This window comes from Marmota monax, unplaced genomic scaffold (assembly GCF_021218885.2).
Source record: "Marmota monax isolate L192 unplaced genomic scaffold, Marmota_monax_Labrador192_F-V1.1 WCK01_AAM20220418_F8-fsc00021, whole genome shotgun sequence".
Lineage (NCBI taxonomy): Eukaryota > Metazoa > Chordata > Mammalia > Rodentia > Sciuridae > Marmota > Marmota monax.
The window spans coordinates 11228331-11246688 of record NW_026695228.1 but is presented as its reverse complement, the minus strand read 5'-3'; the positions used below and the strand labels follow the sequence as shown (position 1 = coordinate 11246688).

General features: G+C 40.3%; 1 protein-coding gene across 4 annotated transcripts in view; it reads right to left on the bottom strand.

The window, feature by feature from the left end:
- The window catches only part of Ctdspl (CTD small phosphatase like), a 115514-nt gene that overhangs the window by 29364 nt on the left and 67792 nt on the right, over nucleotides 1-18358 (bottom strand). For all 4 annotated transcript variants that reach the window (XM_058576765.1, XM_058576764.1, XM_046436879.2 and 1 more), the window contains exon 2: nucleotides 3464-3618. In XM_058576765.1, coding sequence (XP_058432748.1) covers nucleotides 3464-3618 — 155 coding nt within the window. The remainder of the gene's footprint in view (nucleotides 1-3463; nucleotides 3619-18358) is intronic.

The window sequence follows — 18358 nt, the reverse complement described above, 5'->3', positions numbered from 1 at the left end:
TTTATGTGGGAAAATAATCCTGTTTGTGTAAGCTACTGTTTATCAGGTTTTTTTTTTAATTTGCTCCCAAAATCATTCCTGAATGCAGGTATATTCTTGGAAATAGCATACAGCAGAATTTTTCAGACCAATCTCTGATATAGTCTTTATCTTTTGTAGCAGAAACTGGTTTGTTAAACTTGGTCTTATAGCTATTCTTTATGTGATGTTTACTATTTATCTGTTATTTGTTCTTCCCTGTCCTCAATTTTGACAACTTATCCACATTTCTGTTTATATCTCCTGTGAATTCTGAGGATCTATTTTCCAATCGTGCTACCTGTTACAGTTCTAGTCCCAATAATTATATTTATTCCTATACTTTCTATAATTTTATCAAAACTGAATATCAGTCTCATCCAGATTTTTATTTTCTGGCCTCTCTCTGAATTATATGACATGTCTGACAACATACTTTTTTTGCCTCAATAGATAAAGACTAGCTTGGTCACATAGGGGATTTTTGCTTTGTAATTTTTTTCTCTCAGTGGCCTGCAAACATTTTTCAAAATCTTTTGGCCTTTAGTGTCGCTGGTGAGAAATCTGATACTAATCTAATGGTTTTCTCAAATTAATTTGTTCTGGTAGCTTGCAAGATTTTTTTCTATATATTGCAGAATTTCAGTAGTGTATGTCTAGGCATGCACTCCCTGTCCTGCCCACTCTGATCCTGCTACGGACTTGGTAGCCACCTTCACTCTGTAGATTCAAACATTCTTTTTCAGCTCAGGAAAAAACTTCTTCTATTATTTTTTTCTTGTTCTGGAGCTCCTTCTATTTGCATGTTAGGTCTCCTAGACACCTTTCTCCTCCCCTCACAATTTCCATCTTTGTTTCTGGTCTGAATTCTAAGATACTTCTTTCATTTGCTTTTCCAGAACATTAATTCAGTTCTCAGAAGGGGCTATTCTTGTTCTCCTTTTCAAGTATGTTTACTGAATTTTTATATTTAGAAACCTTAAGTCTTTTAAGTTCCAAAAGTAACTCATAACTGATGTCCTCCACTGTCTGTTAAACTCTCCTCTATTTCTTCTGTTTCTTGTTCCCCAGGAGGAATCTGATTCTAGTTCTTCAACTTGGACTATCTCATTTGAGGCAACATTCTTCCTTCCTTGTACAAGGCTGTGTGTTCCGCTAGTGTCCGTTCAGGTCAGTCCACTGGGATCTCTGGGAGGCAGCAGATGGGGGAAGGTTGGAAAGCCCAGCAAGGAGTGGTTTCCATAGACCAGCAGAGGCCATGCTAACAAACCACAAAGAGATGAAGAAAGCCTCATACTACTGGCTCATCCAGGGCACAGAAAATGAAAGCCATCGGTTCACAGGTGCAGCCCCTTCAGGGCCCATGCACAGCAGGCTGGCAATGTAGGCCTTTTTCAAGGGGATCCATAGGCTCCTGCTGGCTGGCTGACCTCAGGGACTGTCCATTTCCAGTCCCTGACCTAGGACTCTAGTGGAGGGCAAGCATTTTCCTCTGCTAGTGATTCCTTCCTTCTCACTGAATACCAGGAATGAATCCTGTGCCAGCTCTTTCCCCTGGGATGTCAGGAAATGTGGGGGTCTTAATGAACTTTCCAGGCTCCACCAGCAAGACTACCTGGGTCTATGCTGAGAGGGAATTTTAATGATCAAAGCCATGTTCATAGGCTGGCATTTTCCCAGAATTCCCTTTCTTACATCCAGATGTACTTTAAAACTAAATTTACTTTATAAAAAAAAGTAATTTAAGATTATTTTATGAAAATTGGGGGGAAACAAAGGAAAAGGAGAAAATCCTATATCTAATCTCACCTCTTCATATTTTGGCATACATCCTTCTAGGTTTAAAATGCTTGTGTGAGGAAGCAAGAGAGATGATATATGCTCTGAAAATATACCCCCTTCCCATATTTTAGCCTGCTTTTTTACTAAATGATACATTTAGTCAATGCATAAACATTTCTCTATGTCAATGATATTTATGACATGCCATTTTTTTGGCTATGTGATTTTTAATGGCTACATATTATTTGTATGGTTATTCTGAGATTCTTTTAACCAACTGTTTATTCTCGAACATCAGATTGCTTGCAATTACGCAGTATTATAATCTATGTTGGATAGTCTCTTATGGTTAAATTTTTACATGTTTATCATTATTAATTTCACTATAAAGTGAAATTGCTTTTGTCAACAAAATGACATTTTTTTCTTAGATTTCAGTATATTAAAATGACATATTTTTTAAGATTGTAGGATAATACTGCCAAATGCTCCTATAGAAAGGTGTAATAATTCATATTCTCACCAATAATCAATATAATTCCTCTACTTTCAATATACCTTCCTTCCTACCACCCCATGACAAAGCCAAATATTATCTTTGAAGATACTTTTGACAATTTAAGGGATATGTCATTGTTTTAAAATTATTATTATTTTAAAATTATTATTATTTAACATGCTGAACATTTTTCTTCAAATATTTTGAATTTTTTCCATGTTTGACAATACTGTATTTCTTATATTGTAAATTATGTGTTCATGTCCTCTGCTCATGATAATGGGGAAATAAAGTTTTATGACTTTTGAATTCTCAATCTTTACTCTGTCTCTTTTGGTGATTTTTACCTAAAAATTCTGTTTTGACTGAGATGAATACTGTAACTGTTTTTTTCTTTTTGGTACTGGGAATTGAACATGAGGCACTTAACCACTGAGTCACATCATCAGCCCTTTTTTACTTTATTTTTTTATTTTGAGACAGAGTCTTGCTAAGTTCCTGAGGCTGGCTTTGAATATGTGATCTCCTGTCTCAGCTTCCTGAGCTGCTGGGATTATAAGTATGAGCCACCATGCCTGGCATAACCTCTGTTTTTGCCTGTATTCGTTGTCTCTTTGCTTATCCTTCTAGGCACTTTGTTTCAGATGTGTCTGTTAGACCTTATTTGGGTGAATTTTGGCTCCTGACCTATTGTGACAATATGCCATTTAAACTGATAAAAGAATATATAAAGCATATTGTCTATTATTAAACAAGGTAGTTAACTCATTTATACTTATTGCCAGCTCTTTTTCATGTCTCTCTCACCTCTTGTCTTTGTATTTCTGTGTCTGCTACTGGTTCTTTAACTCTCTATTTCATGCATTCAATTTCCCAAGGTAGAATGTCATAAAAATGGGAAGTGACTCTTAGAACTCCTATCAAATATGTTCTATAGTTGCTAAATTGGCATGCCTGAGATAGCCTTTATCAATAAAGGTGTGTGTGTATATATGTATTATATATACAACATACATATGTAAATGTGTATATATATATAAAATCTTAAAGTAAATGGCTGAACACATACTGTTACATACTCTTACGAAGGCTATCTGTCAAGGATAGGATAGATATGCCACCAATGAAGTTTTATTGCACACGCAGTTCCCCAACAGTACTGACCTTCTGAAGCCCACCATTCTCCTCCACCAGTGGCGGAAGCACACTGGGACTGCTGGATGGAGGGGCCTCCACATTATAATCACGGAAGCAACAGAAAAAGGAGCTAAGGATGCTGCGATTCCTCTGCTTCTTTAAGCTGACATTGCACTGGGAAGCTGGAAAGAGAAATAGAGCACACTGTGGCCAACTGCAACACATACTGATGCGATGTGAATACTGGAATTGTGGTTGCCCCCCAGGACCCTGATTACAGGGGTTCTGCTCAGGATAAGGAGATGAGGGGCCCCTGCAGTCCAATCCCACTGACTGGACAAAATCCTTCTGACCTCAGCCCAGTAGGAGCTGCTTGCTCATTAGCTGGACCATCTGCAGGGTCACTGCCATCTGAATTCCTGAGCCCAGCAGATGAAGTATTCTCACTATGCATTAAGTATTACTTCAAAATAAATGTCTTTTAAGATACACATTAGACTTGACATTTCCTGAGAAATATCTCTTCATTACCAGAAACAAAAAAGTGTCAACTTTGAAACTAGCTTCTTGGACACTCCCTGCTCACTATGGAAATGACCAACTTCATGGATTAAGAAATATAACATAATGTGGTGGTGCACACCTGTCATCCTAGCAACTTGGGAGGCTGAGATAAGAAGAACACAAGTTGGAGGCCAGCCTGAGGAACGTAGGGAGACCCTGCCTCAAAATAATAAAAAAAATTTTTAAAAAGGGCTGGAGGGGATGGGGTTGTAGATCAGAGGTAGAGCATTGCCTCACACATATGAGGCACAGGGTTCAATCCTAAGCACAACATAAAAATTAATAAAAAAATAAAGATATTGTGTCCATCTACAACTAAGTATTAAAAAAAAGGTTGGAGATGCAGCACAGTAGTAGAGTGTGAGGCCCTGAGTTTGAACCTTAGTACCACAGGAGGAACAAAATAAAAATATGTAAGGGCTCAAAGGAATTCCCTTCTTAAACTCAGCCATTTGTCAGAAGTTGTTGGGGGCCTGGACCCACCAAGCTCAGTGCTGAAGATTTCCATTATCTTTAATACAAAGTCAGCATGGACAATGTGTGCTTTGGCTGAACAGGATAAAGCCCATCTTCCTGAGATCCAGGGCAATAATGTGCCCTGGTCTGTCCTGGACTGAAACACCAGAGGGAGTGATGGATGCTTTCAGTTTATCCAGGGATCCAGACAAGCTGCCACAAGTCAGAAATGGAGTAGATGGAAAACACACCTCAGGGCAGGGGACTGACAACTTGGAGGGACAGGAGCATTTTGCAGGGGAATGCAGCCAGGGCCGTCCCACTGCATACCATGGTTGGGTGGGTCAGCAGAGCTCTGAGTGAGGCACAGACAAGGGACCATGTTGAGGGTTAATGAGAAAACTGACAATGCAGGAAATGATTTGAGTCCACAAGATAACTCTTGGGGCTTATCTCTACCAAAAAGCAATTGTGGCATGATTCCTTTTTTTGTGCACTTATGAGTGATTTGTGCAGTACCTTTCCTCCCAAGAGATCACAAAATCTCTGATGAAAGTTTTGGGGGTACTCTTGCTAGCATCAAAACCAAAAGTGCTTAGGTAGGAATTCTGAAAAACTATTTTTTTAAGCAACTCCACAAATATGGGTGGTCTCTATCCAGGGTTTGGCCAAAGGGTCCAGGAAGTTTGAATTTAAGATCCAACCCAAGTGGGCCTGCAGGGAAATCACACATTTTGGAAGCAGGCCCACTTGGGTTGGAAACCTGGCATTAGCAGTCACTGTAAAGTTTTCTCAGCAGTGAGATGTAAGCAGTGACATCTACTCCAGTGAGATGGAAGCATCTCCTTGGGTAGCCAGAAGATTGTGTGAGATGAGGTTTGTGAAGTATTGTTACCTAGAGGGTTGGCCCTTGGTCAGCAGCAGTCTTTATCTCTTCCACCACTGCTTCCTGAAAGACCATCCTGTCTGGTGGTTCCAATGGCTTGGCCAAGTGTTTGTATCCTAAAATGAGACCACTAGCACTCTGTGATATGTACCCAAGGATTCATGTGGAAAATAGAAACAGCCAGCTTTCCCAAAGATTGAGGGTACTAAAGCACATCTTCAGTGGGGATTGAACTAAGGGGTGAGTTCAATGGGCTACATTTCTAGCCCTTTTTGTTTTTAATTTTGAGACAGAATCTAAGTTGCTGAGACTGGCCTCGAACTTTTGGTCCTCCTTTTTTGGCTTCCCTAGCTGCTGGGATTACAGGCATGCACCACTGTGACCAGTTTTGCTGAAAACAATCATGGAACAATTTGGATCAGATTAAGGAGGAAGCATAACAAATGGAGAGAAAAGCACTGGCATAAACTCATATTTAATATAAATGATTGGTAAATTGTTTCATTGTTACTTTGGGTGTTTTAATTTTTGTACCACACTCACATAATTTAGCCAGGGGCAAAGAATGACTTTTCCCTGGCTGAGAGCACATTTCTCTGCAAGCAAACACACTGTTCATGTCTTGGAGATACTGAACAGTCTGAAAAAAGCACCTTCCATGATCATCATTCTTGGATCTCACAAATCTTCCCCATAACTAACTAATTAACAAACTAACATATACTAAAAAAAAAAAATTCTAAACTCAGAAACAGTAAGCAACTTAAAATTTCCACTACATGATTCAGTACTGTATAGAAGGTACAAACAGAGCTTCAGGAGTCAGTGAGTTCAAGTCATGTGGAGGCCACCATGCCCTGATAGGCAAAGAGCAGCCCATGCACATTCCTCCTCCTTTGTATGAAGAAGTGAAGCTACAGTGGTCTCCCTTCCACAACTGTGGGAGGTTCATGGACTCTTTCTGTTAAATAAGTCTAGATCTACAGTGCGGGCACCTCCAGGAGGCTAGGGCCAAATTTCTGATCATTCTTGGGCTGGTCTGCCACTGGACATTAGACTAGGTGGGAAAATGGAAGGGCTCCTCAGGACCCACACAAGACCCCCACACCCTCAGCATTCACTTGTTCCTAGGGCTCGAGATAGACCGCCAGGGTCCAGAATCCCACTGCCTTCTACCTTGCTGCTACCTCTCACCCAGCTGTAATCCAGAAAGGCCTGGATTTGCTCATAAACTGGTAAAAGGGTTTTGGCTGATAATTGAAACTAAAATCTGTAGTTTTAGGACAGCTGTTTATAACATTAGCTTAAAAAAATTAGCCTTGCCTAGCATGTAAGAGCCACTGGCACCACATAAAAATAAAAACAAATAAAATAAAGGCATTATGTCCACTACAACTAAAAAATTATTAAAAAAATAACTAACCTTATAATTATATAAGTATCAGATTTAATCATAATCACACAAAACAAGCTAAAAAAGGTTATAATCAGGAAAAATTAACAGTGGTTATCAGACTATGGGTGTTTTACATTTCTTCTTCCTATATTTCCCAAATGTTTTATGGTAATTGTGTAATTGGTCATATACAATGGGGGAAAATAGTAAATAGTCTTATTAAACTTCTTTTCTAGCAACTCTGAGCAGCTCAGGAAAAAACACATACTACTTTTAAACCTAAACCTTCACCTTCAGACTTACCCTGTGCTTTTCCAGCCCAAGTCTATGAGGCAAACAAACCAGGCAAGAAGTGTTTTGAGCCTTGTAAGAAGTCCATGTGGCCTGCATCAACTGCTGGTCTATGACACCAACAAAACAGAGCATAATGAGCAGCTCAAGACCAGAGAAGGCCACATGACAAGCAGTTACCAAAGAAGTGTCCTTTTACCAGTAGAATGCACCCTGCCCATGCCCTCCTCGTACCCACACAAATGGGTCTCACTGCTTCTGTTTTTAAGAATCTGCCTTTTTGCCACCTTTCCCTGGGCACCCCTTTAAGTGATTCCACTAGTAAGACGTGTCTGAGAGGTGTTCTGTTGGCCCAGGTATCCAGGAACAAGGTCTTTCAGGATATTAGAGACTAATGAAGCATATAGCTCCCTGTTACATTGGCTTTAAGAATTATTTTAGAGGAAGAAAGGAACAGCAACTCTGAACATTAGTCTAAATCATCTCATAAAGACTTTCATCTTTATCAGACTTAGAAATCATCACCAAAAATCATTTCAAAGCTTTCTGTCACTATGCCTGATAACCTTCCTGTTCCTATCCACACCCAGCACCCGCACACCTCACTCCAGCTTCCTCCATGTAGATTCCTCATCCTCAGCACACTAACCTCCCTCCTTCCACATGTCCACTTCCTGGAGCATCCCTGCTATGCAGGGGCAGAATCAAAGATAACCTTTCCAGTGGAAGTGATTTGTTCCTCAGCCACTGAACTCCCAAATGCGTGTGCTGGGTGATCCCTGAGCCCATACCTCCTTCCTACCTTTCAGGCCAGGTTATTTCCTGTGTGCCTCCCCCTTGGCATACCTAAATGGGACTCAACATCTTCCTCTTCACCCAGGGGAAGCACCAACCTCCTAGTCAAAACACCTCACCCTCTCTCTAAGATGCTGGGTATGATATGCTAAATGGCTCTTCAATCTTTCCTCAGCAAATCCTTGCCCCTGCCCTATCAATACTGAGGCCCTCATCACTTTGTCCCGGGACCACTGCAATATCTTCCTGACTTGTCTCTCTTGCCCATTTTGTATCCCACAATGAATTCTCAACATGACACTGATAAAGGCTGCACAAAGTTACCAGACTCGGTGGTTGTAGATGTCTTCTCAGGAAGCCAGCCTGTAAGATGTGAAGGCTGGCTCAACCAGAAACAGTATAGGACCTGGATAAGTTAGGCGACCTCTCTGAGTCTCAGTTTCCTTATTTTTAAACTGAGGACAAAAGAGACAGCCATGTCTTACAAGTCTGTTGTGAGAATTATCTAATTATCTAATTACTCAGAACAGTGCCTCATACAGGGTAAGCAGTCCATAAATGTTAGTTCTTATTATCATTAGTCTCTTAAAAGCTTCTGCTTGGTAAAGGAATAGGGGTTCTGTGGGCAAATCCTGGATCAGGGATGAATTCTATGGGCACAGATTTTTTTTCTCCTAGCATATGACACTGGAAGTCATATTTACCATAACAGATTTTAGTTATATAAACTGTAATTTAAAAGCAAAAAAACTAGAAAAATATTAGGAAATAATTCCACTCAATTGCTCTAAAAATTGGATGCAGAGATGGGGAAGGAGAAGAGAGGGGTCAAGAGGCAAATGAGCTCTGCTGGATGCTGCTTTACTTAAGAAAAGAACAATGCTCTTGGCCCAGGGGAGAGGCATCCAAGTTCTGCCACCCCCTTACTCACTCCCCTCTGGGGCTGCACTTAGCTCTCCTCTGCTGGGCTCTGCTCAGATCTCAGGCATTCCTAGCCCTAAGGTGTGCGTCAGGAAAGAGCACCAAGGAGGCTGGCTGACCCAGGGTCTCCTGGCCAGTTCCCCTACTGGGCCTTTACATGAGGCCTGACAGGACCTGTTTTTTCTTCCTTAGTCCTGCCAATAAAGACATGCCCATGGCTGGCCCCAGCAGCTGCCCTTTTCTCCATACAGATGGTTGGGCCATGGGCCTAAATACCCCGCAGGGTGAGTAAATGGGTGAGACCATTGACAGAGGCAGATGAAGTGATAGAAAGGCTTAACTTTCTCCATTTCCCTGAATAGACCTGGGTGGAGCAGAAATTCTGGGGATGATTGTGAACACCTGGAGATGTTAGACAAAGACTGACCTGTGGTCCTTGTGTGCACAGGAAGGACAGTGTGACACTGAGGGAAAACTGGCAGTGGCTGTTTTCCTAGGTATGCCTTGGAGATAATGCTTCTATCTAGGTTCCTGGACCTGGTGTAACCCCAGTCCTGCAAATACAGACCATTTCCTACTCCTGTGTACATCTCTTTTTCTTACTCCAGGGCTAGGGACTTCCTATCTCCCAGCACTGGGCTTATGAAGAGTCTATGAACGAGGTAGCTTAAAGCAGACACATTGATGACTGCCTTCTTCTCAGAATAAATCAGTCCTTGATCCTAAAGACACTATGGGAAATACCTCCCTGATCCTTATGGGCAGAATGTTGACCCAGTAGTAGGAGCCTGCATCTTTAGAGCACCAGTTGCAGATAGGGAATAAAGTATATATAAAACATTTCTGCTGCCAAATCCTATTACCTTTTCTGTCAAAAGTTCCTAAATTTTCCTCTGGGGAATCACTCTCACCCACTGACTTTCAGCTTACTACCAAGGCTTGGCCATGTGATCCAACTTGGGCCAAGGAGAGTCAGCCCTGGGATTCACTGGAGGACGTGGAGATGTCCTCTTTTTGCTAGGTTTTCTAAAGTGGTAGGGTGTGAGACTAGGGCCAGACATTAGAAATGTGTAATCTGGAGAGGAAATGAATCTTGTTTTGAGGGGTCTGTGCCTGGCCCTGTTGAGGCCCAAAGAAGAGCACATGGTCCTCACTGGGGGTCAGAAGGTACAGGCATGGCTGCCTGGAAGATGAGTCTGTCCAGTAGGTGGCGCTGTAGGGAGAGTAGGAAAGTAGAGAACCAGCCACATGTACAGGGTCTGATGTGAAAAAAAGCATGAAATAATTTGAGAAATCAAAGCAGTGACAAGCAGGGTGAGATGGGAGTGACTGACAGCAAGGGCCTTGTGAACCACTCCAAAGAATTTGGATTTGATCTTATGAAAATGGGGAGTGACAGAATAAGATTTGTACCACAAATCATTGTTTTCTCCTATGATCGCAACTACTGAGATTAATTTTTTTTTTTTTTTGTACCAAGGATTGAACCCTGGGGGTGCTTTACCACTGAGCTACATCTCAGCCCTTTATTTTATTTATTTTGAACAGGGTCTTGCTGAGTTACTTAGGACATTGCTAAATTGCTGAGGTGGCCTTGAATTCATGATCCTCCTGCCTCAGCCTCCTGAGTTGCTGGGATTATCAGGCATGTGCCACCATACCCGATTTGAGATTAAATTTTAAATTATGACTAATTCAGGTTATTATTAACCTGTAGCAAGATCCAGGATATTTGCAAATCAGACCTGTGAGTCATTTATGAGCCTAGAATGGAACTTCTTATTTAGAAAACTACTTTAAAAGTACTTATAAATTACATGGAAAGAAAACGGGCTTTGGGATTACACTTGTGTTCAGGTTCCAGTCCTGACACTTGTTAGCTGGTGTGAGTTGGCAATAGTAACATGGGAATAATAATACATACCCCACTGTATAATTGTATGGATGGAGCAAAAACACATATGTTGTGTAAGAGAGAACATACAGGCATCTTAAAATATAATAACAAAAAATTATAATCAGTTTAGATACAGTGCAGTATCTCTAAATTCTCTGGGAACACTGAGAATTTAGCTTGTATTCAGACAACCATCCTCACAGAAATGCTTCTATCTAGGTTCAGCCTGCCTTTAGGAGAACACATGCAGGCAGACCCATTTGAGTTTGGTTATGTGAATCCTAAACTTAGAACATTGAGTAGCTCTTTCCAACTTTACCTTCTATCCAGTGAAGGTTTCTCTGTGTAACAATAATAACAATGATACAAACTAAACCAATAAAACGCAGCCTCACATGTGAGATTTAAACCCTAGGGATCAGGCCTCTTCTAGGAAATCTTGTATTAAATATGGTTAGAAAGGAAGTATTGTAACCATAAAGCACCCACAGCAAAGTCCACCAAGGCCGACAGCGGAGTTTGGTCCTTCAGTGGCCCAACAGGACCAGTCTAAAGAGCACATGATCAGAGCTCCTAGACATGCTGATGCCAGCAGATGGAAGCCACAATGGAATGGCACGTGCATAGGGGGGCGGGTGTATTTTTGGTCATCCTCTTGTACTTCCTGACTTTACTGCTTTCTTTCAGCATTCAGAAATTGAATGTTATCCCTAGACAGCCAATGTTGCTTAACTAGTGTGATACTGCCCATGCCACATAATCAGTGACCTTTGACATTCTCTTGTTCTGACCTGGTTTAGAGTCAAGATAATAGAGGCTCTGGAACCATTCTAAACCTCTGGGGTCTGCCATGATTCCAAGCTCACCTTCCTGAGCATGCCCCCCACCTCCACTCCCCAGCACTTTCTTCTGTCCTCTGGTCTCAGTCCATTTCCCAGGGTTCCACAGCTCTGTGTAATCCAGAAGTAACTCAGGACGAAGATCAGATTGTCTGGAACATAGGTGGAATGTTTTCTCCTTACTGTAAATCCATCTCTAATCATTCAAATTCCTCCCCAAGTGAAGAAACTGCCCCTTAACTGTACAGAAGACAAAAGTTTGCCTTCTGTAAAAATTTGCCTTTCTATGGTACAAAGTGAACTTCTCACTAGCACAGGAGCCAGATCACCAAAGACTCAGTACAGTATGATTTTCAGGATATTGACGAACACCTTTTGCTTAACCAAACTCCAGTTAGGCTCCAGAACCTTCTCTTAGGTGTATCTATATACTTCCTTGTAGAATCCAAATTTCCAAATTCTAGGACTCTAGACCATCTGGGTTAGTTTAGCAAGAATCCCCATCCTCTTTATGCAATCACTCCTGATATGGCTGGGTCTTCACTTTCCCTCTTCCCCCAGGTAATGCCTCATCACACTGGCCTGAATTCACCAAGAGCCCTGTTTGGGCAGTTTATCCAGAACAGCCTCTTATTCCTGATGTTTCCTCCCACCAAGTTTCTATCCATTGACCTCCAACGTGCTCCTTGGCTATAAATGCCCACTTGTCCATGATGTATTCAGAATTGAGCCAGATTCTAGACTGAGGTATCTTTTCCTCTATTGTAATGGTCTCGAATAAAATCCTTTTTTTGCTGTTTCACTACTGTCCAGCACTGGTTTCCTCCAACAATGCACCAAGTCTACTGGCAATTTGTCAAAGCTCCAAAAACCTTCCCTCAAAATTCACTTCTTTCTTGTCACAAAAGCAACATTTTAAAAGTCATCTATAGCAGATTTACACTGTTTAAATACTTACAGCAGAACATCAAAAACATATCCTGTATATAGCATCAATGGGGACATCAACACCATTAAGACTATAAAATAGAACAATAAAATTGCCTCAGTGCATTACAACCCTAAAGAGACCATACAGCTGAATTCATAACTATATGATTATGGAAAAAGCTAAACACCTTCTTAAAAAAGAGGGGCAAAGGGGTGTTCTTCCCAGAGGCCAACATTTAAATGAATGCACCATTTCTTCTCTTCTAGAGTTGGGCTCCTATCTCTGGAATGTATCCCAGGGCAGTGGTTTGGAATGGGTGTCTAACAGGAAATTCTGGGCAGTCTATGCATACATTACATTCCTTTCCCACCCTGAAAGAGTGGTCAACAAACACAACTTTCCTCTGTTCGAATAAGAGGGGAGTGTTGGGTGTAGGGAGAAGCCAGGGCATAGACCGCACAGAGTTCAAAAACAGATGTGGCTGCTGAGAATCTAAACAACTTCTTTGCTTAGAAAAAAGACTTAGTTACTAAGAGTCACCTTTTGAGATATCCAATCAGTCCCTATTTCATTTCCATGCAATAAATTTCCCCAGGAACTCTATGGGGCATTCTGAAAGCAATGACCCCTTGAAAGCTCATATGCCCTGCAGTTTGGCAGGAGCGACTCCAGCAGGGCAGAGAATGGCTGGAGCAAGGCTGCGGAAGGCTGGGCAGGAGGAATGCGATCTCCTCCTTCCAGGGTTACCCTTGTCTACTGTTGGTTCCTAACAGCCCACATCTGTTGAGTGTCTCGTTTGTGTGAGGCCCTTGATGTAAATCATCTCTGGTTTCCACAGTGTGCAGTGCTAACATGACCACCCCACTTTCCCATGAGAAAACAGACTCTGTATGTATATCCTCCTGCAGTCACATAGGGTGCTGGGCTTCAAAGTCAGAGCAGCCGACTCTGCTTTATCGCCATCTTCCCTGCGGAGCTCTGCGCGGCACTCTTCGGGTTTAGGTCTCATTTCCAGGGAGAATCCTGGAATCTGAGGTTTTGTGCCACCTGCCTTCACTCCAAATGCCACACATTTGAAAATCCAGAATGAACAGGTAATACTCAAGGGCAACCTCACCGTGCAGCCACACAGTGGGTTGAACCACTGCACTCTGCATGTTCCGGGGCCACAGGCCTCTCAGCGACAGCTTCCCAGGACAGCCCCTCTGCTGGGAATGCCCTTCCTTTCCTCAGCACTCTCTCAGCCCAGTGGCCAAGGTCACAGAGCTCCTAAGTAGCAGGGCTGGATACAAACCATGTCTGTATGAGTCTAGAGTCCAAGAACTCTTAACCATCACTACTAAGTCCGTTTTTCACACCAAGAGTCAAAATAAGAAGTGGAAAAAAGGATTCAAACAGATAATGCACTGCAGAGGAAGTAAAGGTTAAAGTACAACAGTAACCAAATAAATGATTGTTTAAACAACAAAGCCCAGTTTCGTACCCATTTGGTGAACACAAATGATAAAAACATACAGCCAATGGTGGTTAGGCTTTGATGACACAGGTTATTCATTCATACGTTTCTGGTCAACCTAAACCAGAACAAGTCATTTGAAAAAAAGGCAATCAAATGTCAAAGACCATGAAGTGTTCACATAAACAATCTGAATGTCCAATAGAATAGGAATGGTTTATAAAATTAATGCATAGCAATAGACAGGGTACTATGCAGACAGGAGGAGCAATCTTTATAAAGACATACAGGGCAGTATCTGTAGTCTGTATTAGATGAAGCATCTCACAAATTCTGGAAGCTGGGCTCCTAAGAGATTTTACCTATCTTGTTCATGTCTGTGTCCCTGGACCTATAAACATGCTTGCACAACACAGATCTAACATAATAGATGTTTAATGAATAAATGAACAGAGAGAAACTCTGAACAATGAAAATGACTAATTTAACCAGTCTAGCTCCTGCAATCCCTGAAGAGAGAGTTTGGACAAACTGCACCCCTTGAACCCCTCTTGTCCCTAGTAAACCTTCCTTCTCCAAGTAGTTTTAACCTGTGCCACCCACATATGGTCAGTTTTTCCTCTGCAGAACCAATTCATAGCTCCTGATACTTTTAGCAAAGATGATTAACTGCCACTTCCTGTAAAATAACTAGTGCCAGTTTTTAGAAGGAGAGATTATGTAAAATACATCAACCTGTTCAGTGTGGCTATCTCTAGATTGTAGGATCTATTTCACACTTATTATGGAGAAAATCTAGAGAATTCTATTAAAAATGTTAGTTTCTACTTCATAAATATATATGAACATTTTCACCTATCATTAGACATCCTTCTACAACCTGATTTTGATAGTTTATACATTGTGTTCCACTGTACAAATATGCACTGTGCCATAATTAAATTACTGATGTTTACACTGTGTCCTTCAAAAATATGTATCACAAGAAACACTGCACTTTGTTTACATTAGCAATGCTGCAAACAACATAGTTGTATATCAATATGGGACTGATCAGACAAAGCAGAATATATATTCATAGCCTGGAATATTATATAGCTCCTAAAATGCAAGTTGCAGCTCCACATGTATTCCTAATAGCTAACACTCAGGTAAGATGTGCCAGGTACTGTTTTATATACTTTGCACATAGTGACGCATTTAACACTTACAGTAATCCTATGAGGTAGGGACTATTATTTTACCCATTTTCTAGATGGAGAAACTAAGACACAGAGAAGTTAAGAAATTTGCCCAGGATGACATAGGTAATAAATAGTAATTTGCTCAAACCCAGGTAGTCTGTGTTCCCAGCCTTGCTTTGCATTGCTTACTGATAATGGAGCAAAGCAAGGGAAAAAAGTGAGAAAAGCAAGGTATAAGTGATGCATATAGCATGCTGCAATTCATTTCTAAACCAAAAATTAAGTACATAAATAAAAAGCACAAGCATGTGTGTTCTTATATAGACAAAGAGTATCTCTGGGAGGATTTATAAGTAACTAGATGCCTTCTGGGAGAGAACCTGGGGGAACAGAGGACAGAACTGGGATGGGTAATGATTTTTCACTCTATTCTCTTTCGTATCTTTTAAATTTTGTTTCATGTATTAACAAACTATAGAAATGATCCCTAGAAAGCATAGTATTGCATCATGCTCAAATAATAATTCTGTATCAGGTGTCATACATTACACCAAGTGAAAATTCAAAATGCCAAAAATAACACTACAATGAGCATCAGTGCATTTCAGATTATTTCAGATTATCAGTGCATGTCAGTTTATCTCTTTAAAAAAGAAATTCCTAGAGTACAAGGGCTGGGACCAAAATCTTTGAATAAAAGGTCAAGTCTCTTGATGCCTTTGGGCAACGTTCTACCCAGCCAGGCAATACCAATGCATACTCCTCCCAGAGACACCCCAATGGGAGCACTAGACCCATGCAGAGATCAGACAGCCTCTACAAATCGAAAGGTGAACCTGGTGGCTCACTGTGTTTTTTTTTTTTTTTTTTTTGTGCCGGGGATTGAACTCAGGGGCACTCGACCATTAAGTCACATCCCCATCCCTATTTTGTATTTTATTTAGAGACAGGGTCTCACTGAGTTGCTTAGTGCCTTGCCTTTGCTGATGCTGGTTTTGAACTCATGATCCTCTTATCTCAGCTTCCCCAGCCGCTGGAATTACAGGTGTGTGCGCCACTGTGCCTGGCTCACTGTGGTTTTAATTTACATTTCTTTGATTGCCATCCAATTTCTAAAATCTCTTGTGGCTTTTTTTGGCCATTTCTACTTCTTTTGAGAACTGTGCTTATATCTTTTTTTTTAATTTGTTCTACTTAGTTGTACATGACAGCAGAATGCATTTTAATTCATCGTATACAAATGGAGTGCAACATTTCAATTATCTGGTTGGACATGATGTAGAGACGCACCATTAGTGCAATCATACATGTACCTAGGGTAATGATGTCTATCTCATTCCACCATCTTTCCTACCCTCATAACCCCTCTCCACTTTCCTCTTTGCCCAATCCAAAGTTCCTCCATTCTTCCCATGCACTCCCTCCACCACAGATTGGCATCCACTAATCAGAGAAAACACTTGGCCTTTAGTTTTTTGGGGATTGGCTTACTTCGCTTAGCATAATATTCTCTAACTCCATCCATTTACCTGCAAATGCCATAATTTTATTTCTTTTAATGCTGACCTTTTTGCCTATTTTTCCCATTGATGGTGAGGGTTCCCTTGTCATGTATTAGAGGCATAATCCCTTGACTGTTCTGTACACTGGGAATAGTATCTATTTTAGGCTTTTAATTTTGTTTAGAGTGGTTATGGATGTACAAAAGCTTGAAGTTTTTAGGGAGTCAAATCTAACAATCTTTTAAAAATGGTTTCTTTCTATCCTAACATACTATTCACTTATATTTTCTTTTGGTAAATATCTTTAACGTGAATATTTTATGTTTGGGATTTGTTCTGGTACACAAATTACCATTTTTTTTCTCCAAAAGATTAATCCTAGTATTTACTGAGCAACTCACCCTCACACACTGATTTTGGCATTCCATCTACTCTACACTATTCTATTCTATTCTATTCTCTGCTTGTGCCAGTAAAACAAAGCTTTGCTACTATAGATATTGTTTTATACTTCATAGCACTAGTCCCCCTTTATTATTTTTTTTTTCAAAAATTTCTTGGCTAGTCTAATCCTCCAGAATCCAGATGAATGTTAAAGGTACTTCATCAAGTTCTTTAATACCACTGGGATTTAGCTGCATCAAACTCATAAAATATATATCTTCTAATGCTAGTTCTATTTAAAATAATTAAATGAAGGCTAAAGTAAAAAAGTTTAAAAAGTCTATTTGTTGTACCTTATGCTTAAAAAGATGATGAGTGGCCTTGTATATCAACCTAAAATAGGTGATTATTACTGTAAAATGTTTTATTTAATCCCCATACTAATCACACATAGAAGATAAATGAAAGAAAATGAGAGAAATTAAATCATGTCATCTCACACACACAAAAATCAATCAAACACAAGACAGAAAAAGAGGCAACAGGAACAAAAGAGCTGTAAGATAGATAAAAAACGATTAACAACATGGCAATAGTAAGTCTTTTTCTTCCAATAATTACATTAAGCATAAATGGATTAAACTCCCCAGTCAAAACACATTTGAATGGCTAAATGGAGGGGAAACAAGATCCAATTATCCACAGGAGACTTGCTTTAGACATAAGGGCACACATAGGCTGAAAGCAAAAGAATGGGAAAAGGTATTCCATGCAAAAAGTTCCAAACCAGAGCAGGGTGGCAACACAGATTTGACAAAGGACATTATATGATGATAAAAGGACAAATTCACTGGGAGGATATAACCATTATATTTGCACCTAACAAATACAGAAGTGAAGAGAGAAGTAGCAACACAATAATAGTAGATTTCAAAACCTCACTTTTGATAATGGAAAGAACATTCAGACAGAACATAAATAAGGAAACAAAGACATGAACAATACTACAGACCAAACGACTTACAGACACACACAGGACATTCCAACCAATACTGATTATGTGTTCTTCTCGGATGCATGCAGAACATTCTCCAGGACAGATCACATGTCATCACAAAATAAGCTGTAAAGAATTTAAGAATGAAAACACACCAAGTATCTTTTTTGACCATAATAGAATGAAACTAGTAACCCACAGCAAAAACAAAACCAAACCTGGAAAATTCATAAATATGTGGAAATTAAATAACACATTCTTGAACAACCAGTCAAAGAAAAAAAATCAAAATAACTCTAAAATATCCTAAAAGAGTAACACAAGGCCACAACACACTGAAAGTTATGGGACACAGCAAAACCACTACTGGGGGGAATTTTATAGCCATAAGTGCCTGCGTCAAACTAGAAGATTTCAAATAAA